The sequence below is a fragment of the Paramormyrops kingsleyae genome, chromosome 1 (assembly GCF_048594095.1).
Source record: "Paramormyrops kingsleyae isolate MSU_618 chromosome 1, PKINGS_0.4, whole genome shotgun sequence".
NCBI lineage: Eukaryota > Metazoa > Chordata > Actinopteri > Osteoglossiformes > Mormyridae > Paramormyrops > Paramormyrops kingsleyae.
In genome coordinates, this window is record NC_132797.1 from 26,193,686 (window position 1) to 26,217,388 (window position 23,703).

The 23,703-nt window shown below is 44.2% G+C and overlaps 2 protein-coding genes across 2 annotated transcripts; one reads left to right on the forward strand and one right to left on the reverse strand.

Annotated features, from left to right (window-relative positions):
- The first annotated feature begins 618 nt into the window (after positions 1-618).
- On the forward strand, positions 619-15,028 carry LOC111850112 (protein APCDD1-like). Its single transcript, XM_023823671.2, has 5 exons — positions 619-1,058; positions 3,312-3,489; positions 4,747-5,263; positions 7,886-8,207; positions 8,840-15,028. The coding sequence occupies exons 1-5, from the start codon at positions 974-976 to the stop codon at positions 9,277-9,279; spliced, it is 1,542 nt and encodes a 513-aa protein (XP_023679439.2). The 5' UTR covers positions 619-973; the 3' UTR covers positions 9,280-15,028.
- On the reverse strand, positions 12,555-23,266 carry LOC111850113 (vesicle-associated membrane protein-associated protein A-like). Its single transcript, XM_023823672.2, has 6 exons — positions 23,056-23,266; positions 16,846-16,998; positions 16,052-16,155; positions 15,324-15,404; positions 14,182-14,373; positions 12,555-13,491 (listed from the first exon to the last, which is right to left on the reverse strand). The coding sequence occupies exons 1-6, from the start codon at positions 23,111-23,113 to the stop codon at positions 13,330-13,332; spliced, it is 750 nt and encodes a 249-aa protein (XP_023679440.1). The 5' UTR covers positions 23,114-23,266; the 3' UTR covers positions 12,555-13,329.
- Between the last annotated feature and the right edge of the window lie 437 nt (positions 23,267-23,703).

Here is a 23,703-nt window from a genome sequence, read left to right on the forward strand (position 1 = left end):
CCTTGACTGAGCCGCTCTCCTTGACTGAAGGGTTCGCCTTGACTGAGCCGCTCGCCTTGACTGAGGCGCTCGCCTTGACTGAAGGGTTTGCCTTGACTGAGCCGCTCTCCTTGACTGAAGGGTTCGCCTTGACTGAGCCGCTCGCCTTGACTGAGCCGCTCGCCTTGACTGAGGCGCTCACCTTGACTGAAGGGTTCGCCTTGACTGAGCCGCTCGCCTTGACTGAGGCGCTCGCCTTCACTGAAGGGTTCGCCTTGACTGAGCCGCTCACCTTGACTGAGCCATTTAGAACTGGCATTAATAATATTACTTTATAAAATACTTGCATCTATATGTAGTGAAAAGTTTGTAGTTACACTCATCCCTAATGACCACTGTCATCCTTGGTCTGTATGATGTGATAGGTTATTATCTAGTAGTATTATCCAATATCCCAATATGTAATCATAAGTAACAAATCCATCGTCAATTAAAGAATATAAGAAAGCGTTGAAATACACAATTTTCAATGTGTTCGGGGATTTTCCAAAGACGTTTTTACAACATTTGAAAACTGCAGTGTTTCCATCACAACAGTAGGGGGTGCAATTGAACCCCAAGCGCCCCTTGCACCCCTTCAGCAGCGGAACAAAAGCATTCAGCTGCGTCCCCACATCAGTACCGCAGCCGCTCTTATTCTTTATTATACAAGGACAAGATGGCTTTTGTTAAACGCTTGGAGTTATGGCTTGGGCTGTGGGGACGCTTTCTGTAAGGAGGCAGTTGTGAATTGTGCGTCTCTTTCCAACAGTGCCTCTGGATGTATTGATGGCAAGTGTTTGGGCAAGTGATGCAGCAGCGCGACTGACTTTTATGTTTTGAGCAAGGACGCTTGTGCATTTTATTTTATTTTCATTTTGTTTTCCGCTATCCGAATATACTTTACTTTGGCATAATTTGTCGAAACTTTAATTGAAACGAAATCTCAAGAGACATGGGAAGTGATAAAGAAAATACACCTGAAATGTTATCCTGCATCTTCAGAGCGAGTCATGCCATCATTTTGCTTGTACTTATCGGTGAGTAACATCTACTCATAACAGTGAGTTTATGCACTTTTAAATACTTTATCATAAAAAAACACCAACAAATCACATCCTCGGTGCAAAGAAGAAAATCAGGAATTGCATGAAAATAGATATAAAATGACTGCGGTTGTTATTCTGATGTAACGATCACTCTTAGTTAAATAAATATACGACCATTTATTATTTTCTTAAGCGGGATCCCACGCTTTTTCTGTACTTCCAGGGGACCTTAAAATCGCGCCCGCGAAGCCCTGGGACCCGGGGTATGCTTTACAAACTCGTAAAAACCTACTTTACAACTTTTACTTCAATTCGGCTTATATTCCTACAAATCAGTGACATCCCCATAAATGTGGAGACTGCTGATTAACTGTTTTAAAATGATAATGAATGATGGTGGCATGAAGTGATTGAGAAGGAAAAATAAGCCCCAGCACACGTCGCTTTTATTTCTGAAGCGGTAATATTTTCATTGTAAATAATGACATTATTAGTTTCTATTACTGTTTCGAGCAAGGGAAGGGCATGTCCAAACCAAATCTTTGCGCTAATCGCTTACATTTCCCCCGATAAACACAGCACAGCACAAATCTCATTCCTTGTTTCCTTTGGCCTAAGTAAAAAAAAAAAAAGTGTTTTCCGAATAGTCTGTAGAACATCCCGAATAAGAAGGCAATAAAAATGAGGCAGCGGAGCAGATGGGGCGAGATGGGAAAGAGCGACTGACAAGCCGCAGCTGCCCGCCGTCAGCAGGGAGGAAGCTGCACTGGAGCCGCATCTTGGCTTTAACTTAAAATGAATTAGGGCTGATCTTTACTACACTTTCTATAGCATGTTTGAGGACCGTACCGTCCTCGATGCAGATTTCCCCAAACGGTAGTAAATCCTAAATTGTTAATTGGTTACTTTTTTGTGCTAAATTGGAATAAAATTACACCTCAAACCAAAGGTAACTACATCACGACGTTGTATTCTGCAATTATTTATGAATATGTCTTATTGATAAAAGGTTCATCTTGAGTCTTCTGAATAGATGGAAACATGGATATTAATGGGATTTTAGAGGGGGAAAAAATGCGTACAATTTATTTTACAAACTTCCCATTTACCAGAATAAAAAGCAAAAGTAGGTTGGAAAGCAAATGTTATCTTAAGATAGTTATGAAAATTGGTAGAATGGATTGTTACATTTAGCTGTGTTGGTGACTCAGACTTGAGCGTCTTTGGGGTTTGAGTCTGTTTTGAATCACGTCTGTCTGTGATCCCGGAACCAGAGTTACCTCACTATGGGGTACATGCCAAAGGTTAACGTTTGTAGTGGTTTAAAATCTTGAATTTCCATATGTCTCTTTTTGTGATTTACAGAGGGGGTGACGGGTGGGTTTTTTCTTTTTTTGGTGGAGACAGACTGTAAAGCTGGATTCAGTTTTGTGCTCAGCTGGTTAGCTTTGTGGCCAAAGGTATACGGAGTCGAGGATTTGGATTTGTGACCAAGATATTTGAAGGGTTTAAATTGCGGGTAGAGAACTCTGACCTTGACCAGACTCTAGATCTCTCTTTCAATGAGGTCCTGATTCAATCATGGAACCACAGGGGAGAGGATAAGAGCAGGACACCCTGCGTGTCTCAGGGGCTGGAGGTCTGGATTGCAAATGAAGAAGGTTTTGTCTCAAAATATATATAAATATTTACATTTAAATTAAAACATTAACTTAAATAAAGGCCTCTCATCTATCCGAATATTACATACATTTATTCAATTAGCAGACACTTATATCCAAAATGATTTACAATGGAGAAGGCAGGGTCAACCTGTCTCTGGCTATGATATAATCACTTTGCCAATCCTGGGATTTGATCAGGCAAACTTCTGGTCACAGTGCCTTAACTCGCTGGACCACACGCCACCCCCAAAGGAATAATAAGGCCCCCAGGAGTAAATCAGCCCCTTTGTAGCTGTGCACACATAGGGCACCAAAGACCATCTTCTTCTATGCATTACATTACTTTTATATGACACTTTTATCCAAAGAGGCGTACATTAGAGGGAAAGGTTACAGGTTATGTGCGCTTGACCTTTGGCTTGTTAGCATGATAACTGAGAATGGTAACCAAACTTGGTCACCAAACTTTGAGCATAACCAGGTGCTTGATGGCTGGAATCTCCGTCACCATTCGGTACAATATGATTTCTCTGCGTGGTGATATTCAGATTGTTCTTGTCTTTTGGGGTTATTCGCACAGGTCTGGGCGAAGGCTCCCAGCACGGCGACAACAGCTCTCAGGCGGTTTCCATGGCGAGTCACATGGGGCAGCAATATAAGGAATCGCAGTGTCACCGCTTGCTCAGTGACCTCCGTAATGGGGCGCGGGTCATTGTGCATTTGCCTTCCAACATTGAGGGCCATTGGGTGTCTACAAGGTAAGCTTCCATTTTAGGTTGTGCACTTAGAGAAGATAGGAAGCACAATTGATCTGAAATAACAAGTGCAGAAAATACAGTATTTCGCAAAAGTGTTAGGCAGTCAAAGAAAGTAATGTTTAAATGATTTTCGTGTTGATGTCACATCTAATTTTATATCCATCAAAATGTCAGATCAGCCATTTCAAAACCACTTTAAAATAATCCCAGTATTTTCAACCACTGTCCAATAAAAGAGCAAGTTGAGGGAGGCGTAAAAACAATTTCCCCCACAGGGATTAATAAAGTGTTCATTAATACATCCATGTATTTTGTGACTTGACCAGTAGCACACCAGTAGCCAATCAACACCTCAGTGAATCCATCCATTTTCTGCTACTGCTTGTCCTGTTCAGGGTCACGGGGATTTGGGGACTATCCTTTAAGCTACAGGCACAAGGCAGGGAACAACCCAGAATTGGGTGCCAACTCATAACAGGGGACACACACACACCGTTTGCTAACACAGGCACACCTATGGACAATTTGGTAAGTCCAATAAACCTCAGCATGTTTTTGGACTGTGTGTGTGGGGGGTGGGGGCAGAGTACCTGAAGGAAACCACATGACGACAGAGAACATACACACTCCACACACATGGAGCCATGGTGGAGACTCAAACCCTGGTCCCACAGGCAACAGTGCTAACCACTGTGTCACCCCCCGAGTTATTTAACTAATTAAGTTAATTATTTAATGAGCTGGTGGTGAAAATTAACAAACACATGGAATGGCTGAGGTGCCCCTGAGGAGAGGTTTGTGAACTGAAGCTGTGTTCTAGCCATCCAATAAGATATCAGTACATTTTTGGGAGAACTGAAGAAATGGCTGTACTTCGATTAATTTGCATATGTTCTAATGTTGTGATGTATTTTAGAGCAAATATATGACTACTCCCTGGATAAATAGCCTTAAACATTTTTTTGGCTGCCTGATACGTATTCACAGTGCTTTATATAGTAACTAAGTAACACGAATATGTGTTTTGTTTTGTTTATCTTTTATAGCTGCCAAGTGTGGACAAGCTGTGTTAGATTCAGTTACACTTCTTAACTTCAGAGTAACTCAGAACCTATAGTGGTTTAAGAACAACAGCAAAAACCCTGAATAATGCTGATTTTGTTTGAGTTTTAGTTGTGTAAATTAATTGCCGTAAAAGGTGTTTGAAGGAAATTAAAGCTGTGAAACCAGGGAAAATGTATCTGGTTGTTTTCATAGCTGTGAAGTGAGACCAGGCCCAGAATTCATCACCAGATCCTACAAGTTCTACCGGAATGGTAGTTTCGAGGCCCGTCAGTTTTACTACAGAGACAATCACTGCACGTCCCCGGTTTACACGCTGGTGATCCGTGGCAAAATACAGCTGCGGCAGGCCTCCTGGATCATCCGTGGTGCCACCGAGGGCGAATACCTGATCCAGCACATCCAGGCTGTGTGCCACAGCCAGAGGACGGCAGACCAGCTCGGCCAACTCCTCAACTGCACCTGCCAGGGTCCGCAGAGGTCCTGGGAGCCCGGCTTGGGCTACGAGCTGTTGAATGAGCAGACCGGCTGTGACTGCTCACTTGGTCTAAATCTCACCATGAATGAGCTGCAGCTCCTGCGCTTGGAGAAGGTGTACCTTCACCACGGCCATGTGGTGGAGCAGCTGTTCCTGGGAGACGTGCATACGGATCCCACCCAGAGGATGTATCACCGACCCTCTAGCTTCCAGGCAGCTCTTCAGAACGCTAAGGTCAGCAAGAAACATCTTGACGTTATGGGCAACCGTGATTAACCAGGCAGATGATCTGGTAACCTTCTTATTCTTAGGTCAGAGCTCATAAAATGCCTCGATATATCCGTCCATCCATCCATCCATCTGTCCGTCTTCCATAACTGCTTATCTATAGGGTTGAGGTGAGCCTGGAGCCCATCCCAGGAAGCACAAGGTACAAGGCCTTATATGAATGTAAAATCATAGTAGGTTAGGACAGAAGAAGTAACCTTTGCAACTTTCCCAGGATAGACTTGTTAGGTGCCTGTTCTTATATCAAGAAGGTTGTAGATTCAAATCCCATGGCCTGTAATCATATCTCCATTGAGCCCTTGAGCAAGGTCCATAACCCAAGTTTACGTGACCCAATGCTTGTGGGATGAAGGCAGTTTTAAAATGCTAGTGAACTTTGGAGGAAGATCAGACACGTGGCTCTTGGGTATTTCACTTCCAACCAGATACTTGTTTAAAGGCACAGAGATGCTTTTGTCTGCTCCATAATTACAATATGCTCTTCGTTACTTTGATTTTGCCAAATTTAAGTGGCGGGACTGATGTGGAGTCAACGAATTCTAATTAAAATTAAACCACTATGAGCTGGTTGACTGACACTACACCAAATCTGCTACAGTATTTGAGTGAGTAGATCCGTGAGTAATTCATATAAATTTCATATAAATGTTGCCTTAGTGACCAGACCCCAGAATTACTGTGATGGTAACTTAAATGTCTCTTTCGGGAGCTGTAACAATGCTTAAAACATTTAATGAAGAAGATTAAGAAAACAGAAATTGTCATGGAACAGACTCTGCGGTCAAGATTCCGCTTGTATTGTTACAACTTAATGGAATTTATAGAGTTATTTTCACCATGGCGATCATTCTTTTATTAGTCCAATCGCAAATATCAAACTTTCATGTTAGATTTGTGAAACACTGTACATCAGACTTTTTAAGAAAGATGAGGGAAAGGTATTTTTAAATATTGAAACTAAGTTTTGTATTATGCAACACACTCTGGGTTAAATTGTGTGTCTAACTTGTTAGCTCAGAAAAAAACACTGAATCTACCAGCCTAGATTTTCATGTTAGCCTCATTAAACACTGTCCTGGTTTTCAGCCTAAACTACCTTTAAAGTAAATAAGCTATCTTTAATCAATAAATGTGTATTTGTGCTGGACTTCTGCTGTGAAGTTCCTGTATGTACGGTGGTTTTTTGTGAATAACGCTCATTGAATTCAGTTCAGTAGTGTGGAAGCGAGTGAGTTTGGATTGCAAATGGAGAGCTGATTACATCGCAGTGTTGGGATGCTCTTGTCACGACATGTGACATTCTGAGAGATGTGATTGGCTGTTTCTTTTCCAATGTTATGTTGTGCCATAGGCAGAAATTATACATTAGTCCAACAGTGTATAATAGCACAGCCACCTAAATTCTTATGTATGTTTATATCCCAATTGACCAATAATTAAACATGTTCATATTTATCATGCTAAATTATGATGCTCTAATTATCTTTCAAATGTCTTCAAATAAGGCCTCCTTTAATTTTATGAGCATAAATTGAATTTTTATGTATGAATTACAGAGTAATTACATGCTTTTAGCAGTAAGATTATGTTGCCTGATGCTTGAATGCTGTTTTGCAGAGAGACCTGCAGACTGTTGTCCATCTGACCTACCTTTTTCATTCCCTCATTTTCATTTTTTCGTCTAACTATTAATTTATCTGTTGTGCGATCAGCCCTGCTGGTGTATTTAAGTCGTACTGAGTTTTCCGTGCTATTTTCCATGTATGGTGTCGGACGTTTGGGAAATGCTGTGCGACGCTTTTAATACTCGCCACCAGAGACTTCAGGAAAATGAGGGACTGACAAAGATCAGCAGTTGAGACAAAATCAGTTTTTAAAAGGCTGCAGTTTGGTTGCAACCTGTGATCTTTAGTCCGAATTTCTGATTCGGGCCTTTTGACTTAGACTGTGATAGACTGACATCCTATCCTGGGTGGACCCCAGCCTTATGCCCGGTGCTGCCTGGGATGGGATAGGCTGTAAGCCCCCCCCCCCCTCCCAAAGCAGGATAAGTGGTTGGAAGATGGATTTATGCCAAATATTTTCAAAGGAACCATTTCACCGCTGAATAGGCTAACAAAGCACTTAGCCTGTTTAGGATACCCATTTGGCGGATTCTGCACTGGTACACATATCAGCTTATCAGAAACTGATTGGATGGCCTGCTCCCAGGGCTGTGCCTGTAAACCAATAGCAAGTTGTCTGTCTCTCTATCTCACCCAGAAGTGGAAAGGGTACATTGGGCTTTTCCAGTCAGATTTTTTTTCTTTATTTTTCTGATACAAGATCAATCATTTGTCGCATCTCATCTGTCATATCATTATTATTATTATCCTGAATTTTCCCTCTTTATTGTGTACACCATGTTTATTGTGTACACATGAGGCAATGTCTGAGGTGGGTAGTACCATGTTTGGATGGGGAGGGGGGGGGGGGGAGTAGTTGTGGACGAAAAGTAGTAGGATGAATATGCAGGGATCCCCCCCTTTTCCCTGTGGGTTGAGATTCCCGTCTTTATGTCGGCTGCAGAACCACGAGCAGGCCTGCGTGGCATGCCGCATCATTGCGCGGTCGGGGGAGTTGCGGCCGCCCGTGCTGCCGCCACGAGCCGACCTGGCGGTGGCGCTACAGGGCCAGTGGGCGAGCCTGCGCTGCGAGGTACGGCCGCAGGGCCTCTTCCTCAAACGCCATTTCATCTTCCATGACAACAACCACACCTGGGAGGGCTACTACTACCACTACATGGACCCTGGATGTGAGCAGCCCACCTTCAGCCTCTACGCCAGGGGACGCTATACCCATGGTTTGCAGTCGGAGAAGGTCATGGGGGGCACTGAGTTTGTCTTCAAAGGTACGCCCCCATTGAGTATTTTTAGTGGAACGATGGGAGCTCGTAGGCTTGCTCCCAAATGACGACAGCTGGGACTCATTTCTTCCTTAATCACCAAGCTATCAAACGAGCTGTAACAAGGACCTCGCAGGAGCCCAAAGCTGCATGCACAGAGAGGTTGTTTTCTTGGTTAAATTTTTAAGTTAATGTGTCGTTAGCGTGGACCTCAATCTAGGAGTGCGCTTGTCATTTACTAAAAAGTACTATAGCTAAAAAGTAAACAGCTAGCATGTACAGTCAAAAGATCTATACAGCTTTGTGGCTGTTAGCAGAACATGCTGCTTCAGCGTCTCCTAAATAAGGAACATGTTTATTTAATATTTAGTGAAGTGACTGTTTGTGGCCAATAGTTCAAAATATATTTAGCTACTAAGTAAGTAGCAAACTCATAGAGTTAAAAACTAAACAAATTGCTATCAAGAGAAGATCGTAGCTAGTTGACTGGTTACTAGAACATGCTGCTTCAGCATCTGCTAGATAAGGAACACATTTATTTAATTAGTGTAGTGACTGTTTCAGTGTGTGCCCCAGCTGTGCCATGTCTTTTGAATCACACTGTAGCGTGTCAGTGAACAATGTTTCTATCTACGCAGTGAACCACATGAGGGTGACACCCATGGAGCTGTTCACGGTGTCCCTCCTGAACATCTTTGATGGGAACGAGTGCGGCGAACAGGGCTCCTGGCAGCTGGGCGTGGAGCAGGACGTCACGGCGACAAACGGCTGCGTAGCGCTGGGCATCCGGCTGCCCCACACCGAGTACGAGCTCTTCCGCATGGAGCAGGATGCCCGCGGACGCTTCCTCCTCTACAACGGCCAGCGGCCCGGTGACGGTTCCAGCCCAGACACGCCCCAGAAAAGAGCCACCTCCTATCAGGAGCCCCTGGTCCGGTGTAGGGCCAGCAGCCCAGGGGGCCACAGAGAGGCTGGGGACCAGGTCCCAAGACGCAGCGGGGGCAGTGGGCAGTGGCTTGGCCTGGCAAACGTGGCTGTGACCCTACTTGTCACCCTCCTCACCCTACAGCCATGTTGATCGAAGAGGACCAAACGTACACGAACATTTACACTTATATAGATGGATATGCTTCATACTCACATACGTTCAGGACAGGAAATCCAGGCAGCTACAGCTAGAACTATCCCCGAAGCAGGAAACTCATATGATCCCGTGGTTTATACACCTCCCAGTGACCGTGAGGAGAAACATACAGCAGGACGCAGGCTGAAAGGGAAAATGTGCTGGCATGTCGTTCGCATCCCACAATGCACCGGTTTCTTGTTCATTAGTTATTTGGGGGGGGGGGGGGGGGTACTCATAGTTGTTTTCCCTGTTCTGACCTTAGAAAATTGAAAGAAATTAGTTGTTTAGAAACCCAAATCCCTACTCACAGTCCAGTATTTCTGTAGTATCTGTACTCCCCAGAATGGCTGTGAAGCAGGGCAATAGGCTCGGCCTGGACGACACGGCTAACCAAACCATGTCACTTAGGGGTCAGAGGAAGAAACAAAGACTGTACTTATGGTGGAGAATAAAGATGGGATTTAACACGGCTGGGGGTGGGGGGGGAGCAAAGACAAAAACGGGCGGCGTCAGGCACAGCACAGGGGCAAACACAACAGGCAAAAAACCTGGTCATGGTGTTGGGGGGGGGTTACAGTGCAGTGCAGGCAAAACAAAAACGTGGAAAAAAACATCGAGCTCCTAGACCTGCTAAATGTGCCCCTTCTCCACCAGAGACCAGAAACTCACTGCAAGAACAGCGATTCCCCAAAGAGAACATGGTCAGTTATAGACAATTTTATAACTAGTAAGCGAAAGCTTACCTATTTTGCATGATCAAATAATTTACTACAAGAACTTACACTGACTGGCCACTTTATTAGGTACGCCTTGCTAGTACTGGGTTGGACCTCCCTTTTGCCTTCAGAACTGCCTTCATTCTTCATGACATAGATTCAACAAGGTGCCTGAACATTCCTCAGAGACTTTGGTCCACGTTGACATGACAGCATCAAGCAGCTGCTGCAGATTTGTCGGCTGCACCTTGATGATGCAAATCTCCCGTTCCACCACATCCCATAGGTGCTCTGCTGGATTGAGGTCTGATGACTGTGGAGGCTATTTGAGTACAGTGAGCTCACTGTCATGTTAAAGAAACCAGTCTGAGATGATATGAGCTTTGTGACATTGTGTGTTATCCTGCAGGAAGTAGCCATTAGAAGCTGGATACACTGTGGTCATAAAGGGATGGACATGGTCAGCAACCATACTCAGGTAGACGGTGGCATTTAAACGATGCTCAGTGGGCACTAAGGGGCCCAAAGTGTGCCAAGAAAATACCCCGCACACCATTACACCACCAGCAGCCTGAATTGTTGATACAAGGCAGGATGGATCTACACTGTCATTTTGCTTATACCAAATTCTAAACCTAATATTTGAATGTCACAGTAAAAATCAAGACTCGTTTGGCCAGGCAACGTTTTCCTAATCTTTCGTTGTCCAGTTCCGGTGAGCCAGTGCCCACTGCAGCCTCAGCTTCCCATCCGTAGCGGACCGGAGAAACGCCACTCACTGGATGTTGTTTCTTTTTCAGACAGTTCTTTGTAAACCCTAGAGATGGTTGTGCATGAAAAATCCCAGTAGATCAGCAGTTTCATAAGTTATCATTCCAGCATGTCTGACACCAACAACCATGCCATGTGCAAAGTGACTTAGATCACCTTTCTTCCCCAGTCTGGTGTTTGATGTGAACATTAACTGAAGGTCCTGACCTGTATCAGGATAGTGCTGCTGACATGATATATTAAATAGGTGAAATGATGATACTTTATTGACCCCTGTGGGGAAGTTATCGTGTGCCTACCCCATCTTGCTTGCCATAACTCACAGGCACATATGTAAGTGAGAGCAAGCTTGGCAGTGAAGGGCAACCACCCATAACTCACAGGCACATATGTAAGTGAGAGCAAGCTTGGCAGTGAAGGGCAACCACCCATAGCGATGCCCATGAAGCTGGAAGTTATGGGTCTTTGATCAAGGGCTCTCAGAGGTGACAGACCTGCTGTGGCTGGGGCTCGAACCAGCAAACTTCCAGTCACAGGCACAGACGCTCAGCCCCCTGAACCACACGCTGCCCCCAAATATTTGAAGCAGATACTACACATGTGCTTCAACAAGCAGCTGAACAGGTGTATCTAATAAAGTGGACAGTGAGTATAGATTCTTTGTACTCCTAAGCAGGGACACACTGTTTAAGCTTAGATAAAGCTCATGGGAGTTTCAACCATTCAGATTGTAGAAGATGTGAGTCCAAGCAAATAACAACCAATCAGATGTCTTGGTCCTGCCTCTTCTACTTGCTTGGACCCACATCCTCTACAATCTGATTGGTTATCTGTCTGAACCAATAATTTTGTTCTGCCCTCAGAACATTTTTGTGCAAGTAAAACTCCTATGAGCTTAGAGCGATGTTTTACAAGGGAACAAAATCCCTTTAAGGCACAAGCAGTGTAGCTGCTGTACTGCAAGTCTTTGCGAGCTGCCAAAACACTTTTTAGAGGGAGGGGCTGTTTTATTGGCAGGCTGCAGACATTCTTACAGCTGATAACGAGGCAGAGGGGGACAGCCTTGCCATAAACCAACAATGGAAAACATCTTGCAGTCGCATTTTCGATCTTCTTAAGGGGCAGTTGGTTGGTGCTGGCAGCCGCTTCTGGAAAGTTAACAGAGCAGTCTGGTTTGAAGCCTGAAAAGTACAGCCGTTAAAATCAGAGAGAACAGGGGAGAGATTAAAGTATTTACTGCCACTTTCAGAATACAAGCTAGCAGAAGTACAAGAGCGGCATTGAGTACAAGCAGTCTTTAGTGTCACCTCAAAACATCACGAGTCACCAAATTGGGGAATAGGTGACATCGGTTTTCACAGTAAAGACCATGTTTTCTGTATAAAAGGCACATTTCAAGCAAACAAGCAATACATGGCATTTTAGAACAGAATATCTTCATGATTAAAAGTACTTGCTTTAATTAGTCTGTTACGGCAAGGGAGAGAAGTGTTAGAAACCTTTAGGAGCAGCAGAAATTACATTTAGTGAGTTGCGTTTTGACCTCCAACCACTAGGTGGAGTGACCAGAGTGCAGGATCCTAGAGGACTTTTGGCCCCTCTATGATTATTATTAGTTTAAATGGAATCCTTCTTCACTCCTTCGGTTTCAATTTAAGCTTCCATATTAACTTTACTACATTCTTTATTGGAAAAAGAAAAAATACATGCATAATAAAGACAAACAAGGTTGTTATAAAATAATGTTAAAGATTTTTTTTTTATTTTTGTTAAATACCATGGGAGAGGATTGTAAGAATTAAGACTTTAATTCAGTTGACATTTGCCTCATGAGGGATACATGATTTGTAGAGGGAAAAAAGTACATAATAATAATAATAATAATAATAATAATAATAATAACCCAAATGTTTTAGTTGGAGTCAGCAGAAATAGGAAAATACTGGACAAATATACATTGGGGAAAATCACACTGTGTACCCCCAACCAAACCTCAAATACCCCACCCAAAAAAAATTACTCAAGATTGACAAATTTCTCAGGCAATTTAGCAACAGGTAGCAAAGTGTTTGTATGCGTGTTTGATTTTCTTTAAAGAATTAAAACAACATCTACAAGACGTGTATTTTTCCATTCAAGTCATTTTAAAAGCAGAGAGAGAAAGACAGCATGATTCTTTGAGTCTTTAAACAAAGGTCCCATAACCTCAGGTACCTACACCCTGGAAATGTAGCATTTCTTGTTCTTCCTCATTAATGAGCCCCAAGCACTCATCTCCCTCCACCTCCGCTCGCCTTAAAGGAGCGCCGTCCATTTCCAGTCTGCGTGCATGCCAACCGCGTGAGACACCGTTAAAAGCCAAGGTCTGCCCAGGATATCGTACATCGCATACTGCAGGTGACGCTATGGCCGACCTGTGACGCGGCAGGTCAACAGAAAGCACATGATTTCGACTCCCCGACCTCCCCCCACCCCAGGCACAGAGAGGCGCCACCCCAAACCCCATTCCACCACACTACAAGATGAACTTCCCCAGGAAGAACCCGATGAAGATGGCGGCGATGACAACGAGCAGGGACGGAAGAGAGCTGGAGCCGTGGTCTCTGCCTGCCAGGATGGCTGAGCTCGGGATGGCACTGTCCGACCTGGGGGCCTTACGCATCCTCAAGCCATCATCCTGGGGAGGGGGGAGGAGAGGCAGGCCAATCAACACAGTGGATTAACACCTCAGCCAAAAACCATTAGCATGTATCTTAACCTGTGCTAATTTATTGTCCCCTAAGGCAGTGTTTGCTAATTTTTGCTCCCTCCCAGGTCCTAGCCAATACCCAACAAGGGTGTGTTTGGGGCTGGGAGGGAGCAAAAATGTGGACTGGGATGGGAAACACTGCCCTAGGACATGGTTATTGCTTAATCAAAAGAAGTGGATAGCATAGAAGACTCCATTTAATTAAGGGAATTATACTTGTTTGGATAGTAACGTTGCGGCTTTGTGCCAAATACTTCAACAAGTCATCCTGTTAAGCAAAGGCAGCTTTAGCTCCTGTAGCTCAACAAGGACAGAACTGCACTAACAATGCAAGGGCTGTGAGCTCACATGAAATTGTTAGCTTGCCCTCTACTGTGGGGCACATACCCACAACGGGCAACTCAGCCACTCTGCTAAAATACAGGAGAACCTGAAGGAAGTCTGTGCCATCCCTGTGCCCAGGAGAGATTCACACAGAGGTGGGATGGAAGTGTGAGGCAATCCTACCCGCCAGTCACTGTGCTACAGAATGAACTCATCCAGTGACGCATAGCCAATCAATGACCGCGCACACGGAAAGTCCCGCCCAAATGAAAGCTGGCTGGCATTCTGAAGCACCTTGAGCTGCCGGTTCTCGTTGTCCAGCCTGACAGCCTCCAACTGGAGCCTCCTGCACTCCTCCACCAGCTTCTTCGTCTCTGTGTCGTCCAGGGCCAGGCTGCCTGGCTTGCCCATGGACTGTGGTAGAAAGGGGCCGTCCACTTTGGACAAGTTCAGCATGGGGGCGGATTTACTGGAGTCTGTGTCGCTCTAAAAACAGTGAAACAGATAAGAACTTTGGCGTCGTGCTACACGTCATCCAGGCAGTCAGCTGACTGAATAGGCCCCTCCCCCTTCAAGAAGATTTCCTTTGAAGAACCTGCCTGACTAGTTCTCCCCGGGGGGGATATCTATAAAAATAATCCAGTGAAGCATCAGTTATATATAAAAATGCCGATAAGTCAGAGTAAGGAAAAGGGCAGTGTTTACATGCACTGGAGTACTACAGTGCCCCCATGTGGTGAAATTTGATTCTACTTTGACTTGAGCATCACACAGTACTTTAACATTTGAATCATGTGGCACGACAATGGCTAGTTTGCAGCTGCAGGTGGACATTCCTGGGAAGAGCAGTAGATACCATTAACCAAAACCAATATATTTACATATTGGTGATATCCAACGAAAACCCACTGTTTGAAGATTGTGACTTTTTGCCATATATGACATATGCACATTGTCCTCTGTCTACTGATGGCGTTTGACAGCTAATTGACCAATGAAATGTTTTATGAAGTTAACTTTTTAACTAGCATTTGTTTGTACTAGTTAATATTTGTATTCATGATGGTTGTTTGTTCAATATTGCTGATTTTAACAATGTAACGTTGACAAGCTACATAATTAACATCATTGTGAATTGTGAGTATTATGCGAGATTATTTTGCATCTTGCCGACTCTGGCATATTTATCTCGCTGACAACAATTCATGTATTCATGTAAACCCATTTAAACATCAAACTGTTCACCGACAGCTGTATAAAGATAGGTTTCCATTAGTGGTGGGAAGGGTGTCATGACATTGTTTTAGGTTTATTTTCTATAGTGGTTTCTGAGAAAAAGTGTTTTTTTTTCCTCACTCCTGAAATAATGGAATTTTGGAGATGTGCGTCTTTCGTTAGACAGCGACGGCATAATAGCGAGACCAAGGGTCACTCACTGATCTTTCATTCTCCGAAGGCAGTTCAAAGACGCATCGCAGCTTGGAGTCCATGAGGTCATCGGGTTTTGCATCCCTCCACTGCGGGGTAGGGGGGGGGGGGATCAGGCATGTTGTTTAGGGCCAACCCAACAATCATCTAAACATACATCCTCTAATAAACCACCAGAGGACGCTCCTTTTAAGACATACACAGTTTATAAAAGGCTAAATAATATTTACGAATGTAACTTAATATTAACTCTACAAAAAGACAAGCAAAAGCATGCAATATATTAAAGTGGACTGCTAATGAGATTATTAAAGTTAGAATTTCAGTTATAACTTCTCATTTTCAGGTCCTAAGTGTGACTGCACAGACTTCTAAAACAGGAAGCAGGTTATGAATATTTCAGTTACTTTAAAAGTCATCTGAAAATTCATTTCTGGACTAACTGATGACATACAGCTATTCCGCATAAGATCATGTCATAAAACCAACCAACCAAAATAAACGTTTCCATTATGAATGGCAGGCTATGCATAGCAACCAGCTACTGAGACCATAGCAACGCCTTCTGACATCATAAGGGCACATGCATTTTTACTGGAACCAACCACATAAATTTTAAATTAAACTGCGTTCAGCCAGAATTCTGCTTTTAAGTATGTGTGCAATTAACAAAACTGCAAAAAAAAGGAGTTTTGAGGCCAGCGGATTATCAATGAAGGGGGAAAAAACATCTTACCACGGCTTCCAAGTCTGAAACACCGGGTGGCGCAAAAATTGTCTGTACCATAAATTTGTGTTTACTTTTCTCATTGGGATCATAGTCGAATGGCTGCAGCATCACTGGGCAAGGAGGGGAAAACATACATTTAAGAAATGACATGAGCAGGCTGATTGGTTAATTATTTTTTCAAAATTAGCGCAGAACACAGGTGCTCCTCAACTTATGATGGGCTTTCCTTCCGATGAAAGTATTGTAAGTTAAACACAAGTCGAATATGAATATGATATGATAAACAAGCAAGTAAACGAATAACTACTGTCAGTTAATAGGTAAAAGTTTGCTTAAATGTAGAAAAAAAAAAGACTGTATGATGCATTGTTACACTGTATGATGCATTGTTACACTGTATGATGCATTGTTACACTGTATGAGATGTTTCTGCTTGCTATAGAGATTGTAAGTGTGGCTATGTAGATGCCGCCATTTCCCAGCATCAGCAGAATGCATTGTACAGCATATCACCAGTTCAGGAAGACATCACAAGGCGAACCACTGTAAAACGAGGATCAACTGCTGGGATAAGGGGAGTGGTGGAAAAACCCCAAGTGGGAGGGATTACAGCACAACATCCAATCAATGCCTGAATAATCTAACAGGAACCAGTAAGGGCAGTTGATGAAGGAGCCAATGGGAAGGGAACTAAAACAGCCAGTGATTGGCTGCACATGATAATCCCACCCACAACAGCTTAAGGCTATCTTCAGTGTAAATTCCTTTAATATTTTAAGCTTTATATTAATGCTGCTTACCAGACACAGTCATGGAAGTGCCGGGTTCGATGACGCCGCTGTTTGGACGCACGCAGTACCTGCGCGGAGCCGTGGTCTTTACCTTGAAGCATACTTTTCGGTCTGAGGGATTCTTCAGCCGGAGGTTTGTGGTCACCACATCCGTGAAGGGCCCTGATGTGAGAGGAGACCACATTGCCCTTTACCATTACAACGCCTTTTGCTACATGCTCTTTTATAAACACCTTATTCACCACTATGATCACTATGATCTCGTTGCACTGAAGGTGTCAGTTTTCTGAATATCAGCCCCTTCACTTTTTTTCCTATTCCACCCTTAATAAATCATTACACGTGTCTGTTTACTGACCTTTAAGCTCTCTTCATTATCTCAAGCCCAACTCTGACCTCTCAAAATTTCATATTTATTGTTATTCCTACAACCCAACCCAGCACTACATATCCCACGGGACCCTAATCAGGACACTATTATATTATACGAGCTGTTAAGTGTCCCATTAGGATATTTTTGGGCATTTCCTGGGGAAAAAATATAAAACGGACCACACCTTATCGTCCGATGTGGTCCCCAGCTTTCAGGAAGGGGAAGCACAGGAAATGAGGAAACAGTGACCGTCTTCCCACAATGCATCTGCCCTCCTCGCTCCCACGGCTATCAGAGTACCCCCCGCGATCAGTTCATCCTGCTGTGACCAGCAGGCAGCGCCAGCGAGTCAGAAAACCAAACATACTTGAATGCGTCTCAACACACAACACCGCCCACAAGACAAACAAGGGAGAGCCTAGGAGGAAGGGGGCTGACGGGAAAGCCGCAGCGTGGGAACGCGGAGAGAGGACGGCAGCAGAACAGTATCCCTGCCAGGATCAGGATTAGAATGCAGGATCACTCTGTCTGCATTGCTACCCAGCCACTACTGGGGATTCATTTATACAGGCGGGCAGTGGGCATCCATCTCCGCGGCCACAGCGCCATCCACACCGTCAGCGGCTCCCCAATACATGGAGCATTTGCTGCATACAGGCCTACCCTGCTCAGAAAAAAACAAAAAAAAAAAAACACCACGCCTTGCTTCACCAGGATGCAGAGCTCAGGATGTCGGGTTGCAGAAACAGGATACGGGGTCGACAAAGACGGGAAGCACGGCTACCAGACGGTATCGGAATCAGAACCCCACCTATGGAGACCCCAAGGTCGCAAGCTGCTGGGCGCCACAGTGGTGCTGTTAGCCACAGGCTAGCAGGCTAGCGGTACTTAAGAAAAGTAACGTCACAAGCAACTTCATCCATGATTTTTTTAGCCACTTGCAGGTACATAGGAATTTTTCGGCCATTCTTCTGCTCCGTTGAGATAGAGACATACAAAGAGTTGAAAGCAAGTCTTGGGGTTAGAGTGCAGGGAAGCCATGTATCCAGCGCCGCTGGAGAAGGTTTTTGGGATTATGGGCCTTGTTGAAGGGCCCAACAGTGACATGATCATTCTGCTAGCCAAAGGAGTACAGCTGTGAATGGGCTCCACACACACACACACACACACACACACACACACACACACACACACACACACAGACACAGACACAGACACAGACACAGACACAGACACAGAATTCGGCTGGCCCAAAGACACACCCAGACGGCTGAGATTTTTGCAGGATTATCAGGACAGAGAAATTAAGCCGACCCACGTGACTAAGAAGCTGGAGCGATGCCCCCGATCAAGCAGAGGATATTTTCGGTGTCTCCAGGGTGGCGTGGGATTCGGGCGGCATGATCAGAGCGAGACGCATGTGAGGCTGGCGAATCCACACCCTAAACTGACATTAAGAATTGGTGGTTCTTCAGAACGAAATCATGTTTGGATTATATTCAAAAAGAGATCTGTAATCAACAGCAATGCAAGCCAACTTCTGCCACATGAATGTTGTTAGAGCAACAAGCTGTACAATGCACTGAATAAATTTCACACGATGTAAGATTATAGAAATTAAAAGCAGTACTGCTCAAATATTTATCCAGTTTATTGTTCTTGTATTGTTACACCTGCTGATCATAGAACATACGTTTTCAGACATTCACTGTCTACTTTGCTACTTGATATGTGATAACTGTATATCTTTGGGGCTGAGGGACTTTTTAAGCCTCTGCATACTTTCATATTTTTTAAAGTATCAGTGTCTATATGCAAGTAATGTGACTCTGACTTTAAACTGAAACATTAAATATAGTTTGTGATTGAAAACTGTCCCTAATATGACAATGCAATCATGGAACGTTATCCACCACTACGGGAGGGGTGTTTATTAGGGCTGCTCAATATAACATATAACGATATAATCAAGATATGAGCACATGCGCAATAATCACCAGGGCTTAAGGTGACTGGCGTGAAAATTTCTCCAGATGCTGTCTTTTCGGTACTATACAGATGTTTACTTGCACTCACAATTTGGTAAGCAGATTATAAGTACGGTTAAAAATTGAATGAGATGCGTATTGTGACACCAGTCAGTCAGTAATCTGCATAAGTGAGGCATATCCATGTGTTTAATAAATGTGCTGGATTTGAAACTGCAAAAAAAGAAAAAAATCATGTTCGATATTTCTCTGAAATGTTAAACCCCACAGCACTGCCCCCCCCTCACAATATTCAACAGCACTGTGTCAACTGTGGAGACCTTCAGAATTCTGGAAACCACCATTTCCGAAGACCTGAAGTTCAAGACCAATATCAACTCCATCCTCAAAAAGGACCCACAGACGATGTACTTTCTGCTGCAACTGAGGAACTATGGCCTGCCACACACTGCTCAGAAAGTTGTTGCCACAAATCAGGGCTTGAACAGACGGCAGAGAACAGTAAGCAGAGCAGAAGATAAAACTTGTTCTCTTCTGCATCATTTCCACCAACACGGAGCCAGTGCTGGGCTGGATCTCCCTTGGTGCCATTTGAGAACCTGCCCGCATTTCCACCGGTTTCAAAAAAGGAATAGAACCCAAATATTACACAGGCAGAAGTGAGAGTAAAGGTTAATATGTAGTCAGTTTTTAGACTTATTTTGATCAGTTTTGGATTTTAAGTTTTTACTAACTGCGGAACCGAAAAAAAAAAAAAGTTTTCAGAGTAAGACTTGTTGCGCTCTGTCTCTACTGCCTGTATCCCCTTTTGTCTCCTTAAAGGTTCCCTGTCTGTATATGTGTGTAATTTGTTCTCACTCACTGTTTTACCACTGTCCTTTTGAGGATCACACACAAAAAAAGAGTTTGCTAAAAACTTTGCTGTCCGCCATGGTTTTATTGGTCTAACCTATGATTTTTTTATAATTTATTATTAAATCTGGACAGCAAATTGATCTTTCGTTTTCTACAGAAAATAATGTTACAAGTCGTTTCACTTACCACACCGGCAATATCAGACAAAACTATATTGGACAAAGAATGAATTTTCTGGGTGTGTGAAAGGTTTGAACGCGATACCCCGTCCTACTCTCACTGACATTACGGTTCCAAACTCTGAGACCAGCTGTTCTGTGGTGCCATGCTGGAGTTGTTTTTCTTCTTGCCCAGGACCAGTTTTTTCTAGTGGAAATGCAAGGAACCAGTTCCAGATTGGTAAAATGTCTGGCACTGGCTCCGGTACTGCATTGGTGGAAACAAGGCATTCAAGAACCAGAAAATGGGCGGGGAATATTATTACAAATTCTTCACAACCTGGACACATGCTTTTTCAGCTCCTCCCCACCAGCAGACATTACCCTGTACATCAAAACTACTCAACACAGGAGCAGTTTCTTTCCTCATGCCATCACCCTCATAAATAGCTGACCTGCATCATCTGCTATGCCGCAGCTACTGGTCTTTATACCCTGCCTCACATCTACAAACACTGCATTCCCACATCAGGTGCATCACTGTTGTCGTGCATTATTGTATATTACTTATTGTGTATTTAATCTATATATGGCTTGAATATTGTGTATTGTCTGTAAATATGTTTTGGTTGTATATCGTCTAACTTGAGAGACACCAAATTCCTTGTGTGAATTAATATGCCAATAAATCTGATTCTAATTTAGCCAATAAATCTGATTCTGATCTGATTCTGACTGCAGCCTGACTCAGAAGACTCAGAAGTTTCATATCAGTGAAAATTTCCATATCGGCGCACTACATATGCAATCAAGAAAAAAAATTTATGGCCAATCCACCAGGGAAGGGACTGCGCATGTACCCCACAGGTTGTTGGGTCAAGTCCCAGGAATAGCGCTGAAGCCAAACTAGAGCGAGCTCCCCGACTCATCTAATTATAGGTGCTTGTAAAATCGAAGGCATTGTAACTCACTTCGGAAGAATGAAGCCCAACACGAAATGTCAGTGTAAGAGATTATTTTATGTTCACGAGTGGCGGCAGTGTACAGCAAAGCATTGCTTTTAAGGGGGACGTCAACGCAAACGACAGGCAAGACCATAATACTCCAACTACGCCACCTCTCCCAGACCTTGAGGTTATTTGGTGTTATAACTGCATTCCACAGATACTAAGCCTGGCTGTAGGTGATATGTCAATCCCAGCAAAATCCCTACTGTGTTTTGTCTGGGGGAAAGGAGAAAGTGTCAGTACAGAAGGGATCCTGACAGTATTAATTAAAAGCTCTTCCATTCACCGTACATTTAACTGGCCATATCAAAATACTCCAGTGGAAAAAAACAACATGCTTAAAAACGGCGCTGCCTTTGAAAGTGTGGACTTCTTAAATTTTATCTGTGGATCGAATAAGGTCAACAGCGCAATAAATTCGAGTAGTATTTTATTTCAGGCACTTAAACCGCCCTTTGGTTTTATTTAACTGATGGCAGGAAACGTAAGTGCAGTGCATACGTGCATTTTATTTCACCTGTTCATTCGACAGGACAACTACTGTTGCTCAACAGTATCATAGTATGAGGTTAAGGTGAAAAACTCGACGCTACATAAAAACAGAAGAGCATTCAGATTCATGCGCGACTCCCGTCCTCCATGCACCCCCCACCATGCACTGTCCCCCACCCACCCCCAAGGCCTACATCGCTTGCCTGCCCAAGAGAAACACAACCCCATCCATCCAACCGGCACGGTAAACAGCAGGATCGGCCACAAGTGACGGAGGACAAACGGCACACGCGGTCCCACGGTGTCACGTGTGACCTGGGCGATCACATGACCTGCTCACCGTTCACCACGACCCGATCACAGTGCCCTTCATCCCACATACTGGTTCCAAGTGTACAGGGTAACAAATAAAGCCAGCCGTCTCGTTAATGGCAACCTTTGAACCAGCACCAGTTATTGCGTACTTGTAGCAGATAAGAGGTTTAACAGGGACCCGGAGCTTGCGCTAGAATTTTCAATTATGTGACAGCTCTTAGTAAACAAGGATCTAGACAAACACTAGAGCTAACAAACGAAACTAAAAGGCATTCTTCCACATTTAGCAACTGTTACTTTATAAGGATCAGTCGTAATCAGCTACAATTTCTTTGCCACGTATGTTTAATGTTGCATGGGTATTTCACAAGCTTCGGTGTCCATCCTTTGAAGTTTAATGAAGCAAGGATAAGCACTGAATAAAACAGTGACAGAGTGAACCCACCCAGCGGACTTTTTGGGGGATCGGGTGGGTTATTAATTGGACAGGGTTGATATGTAGAGAGACGAAACTCCCAAATCGACCTCACATTGTTACAAAAGTTGTTCCTCTTTAACGGACAGTGATCTCGCTACAGAAGAATAACCCGCCAGGATGTACATGGACAACTAGTTAAAGACCCAAACTACCAACTGCAACGTGGTACCAAGAGGAATTAGCTGCCTTTACGATCCGACACAATCATGAGGCATACGGGCCCAGTGACACATCAGCGGAACGCCAAGTTCCTGCACAGTGCTGCTCCGGCTGGATGGGAGAGCTCAAACCCGGGGGTACAGGGGGGCACAGTGAAGGAAACTCCCCCCGCCGCACCTCCTTAAGCACGTGGTCCCGGCCAGTCGAGCGGCAGTCCGTCTGGAACCACGCAAACCCCCTTTACCTCTGTCAAAATGGCGTCGGAGGCTTTACAAGAAGCAACGAAGAGGGTGTGAGTATTACACCCCCCCCTCCACGATCCTGAGTGCAGCGTTACAGCTAGGCCCCGAATAAGTCCCTGCACCCACAGTAAGCGGCGGTGCATCTCCCTTACCTTTAAATCGCAGATCGCTAGGCGGATCCAGAATAAGGATTTGCTCTGATTTGGACATTTTTTCACTCCTCGGGGAAGGGGGAAAGAAAAATAATAAACCGCTGCCGACGGCTGCGCCGAAGGACCGCTGCGATTGGAGACGGGATCTGCAGCTCGCGAAAGGAACGCGCGCGACCAGTGTCTGCGCTTTTACGGCCGGGACCACTGCGGTTGCTATGGGTGACGTCACATGTGCGCCGCGCTGGAGCCGCACTGCCGGAGCGCCATTGCACTAGGGTGCTGAATGGAGCTTCGTATCGTGCATCGTCTTATAATGAATAAAGTCTGAATATTAGCTATTAGCTCATGTGGGTTTTGGGCTTGCTTGGGTTCTGATTTCGTGGCCTCACAAGAGGGACTTAAATCGGTGCTTTAAACTGATGCATCTTTGGCTACTGTCATTCCTAGTTTTTGATATTCACCAGTGCGCCAAAGACTGGTGAAAGAATCAGAATCCTAGTGGTCCTAATGAGCTGCGTGGCTACTATATCCGGCCACAGCGACAAATACGTTTTTTCAGTTTTACTAAACAGCGTAAAGGGTAACGATTCTGTACTTCTAGAAATACCTGAATCCGCACGAATGTTTATGAAATTATTTGTCCTGACA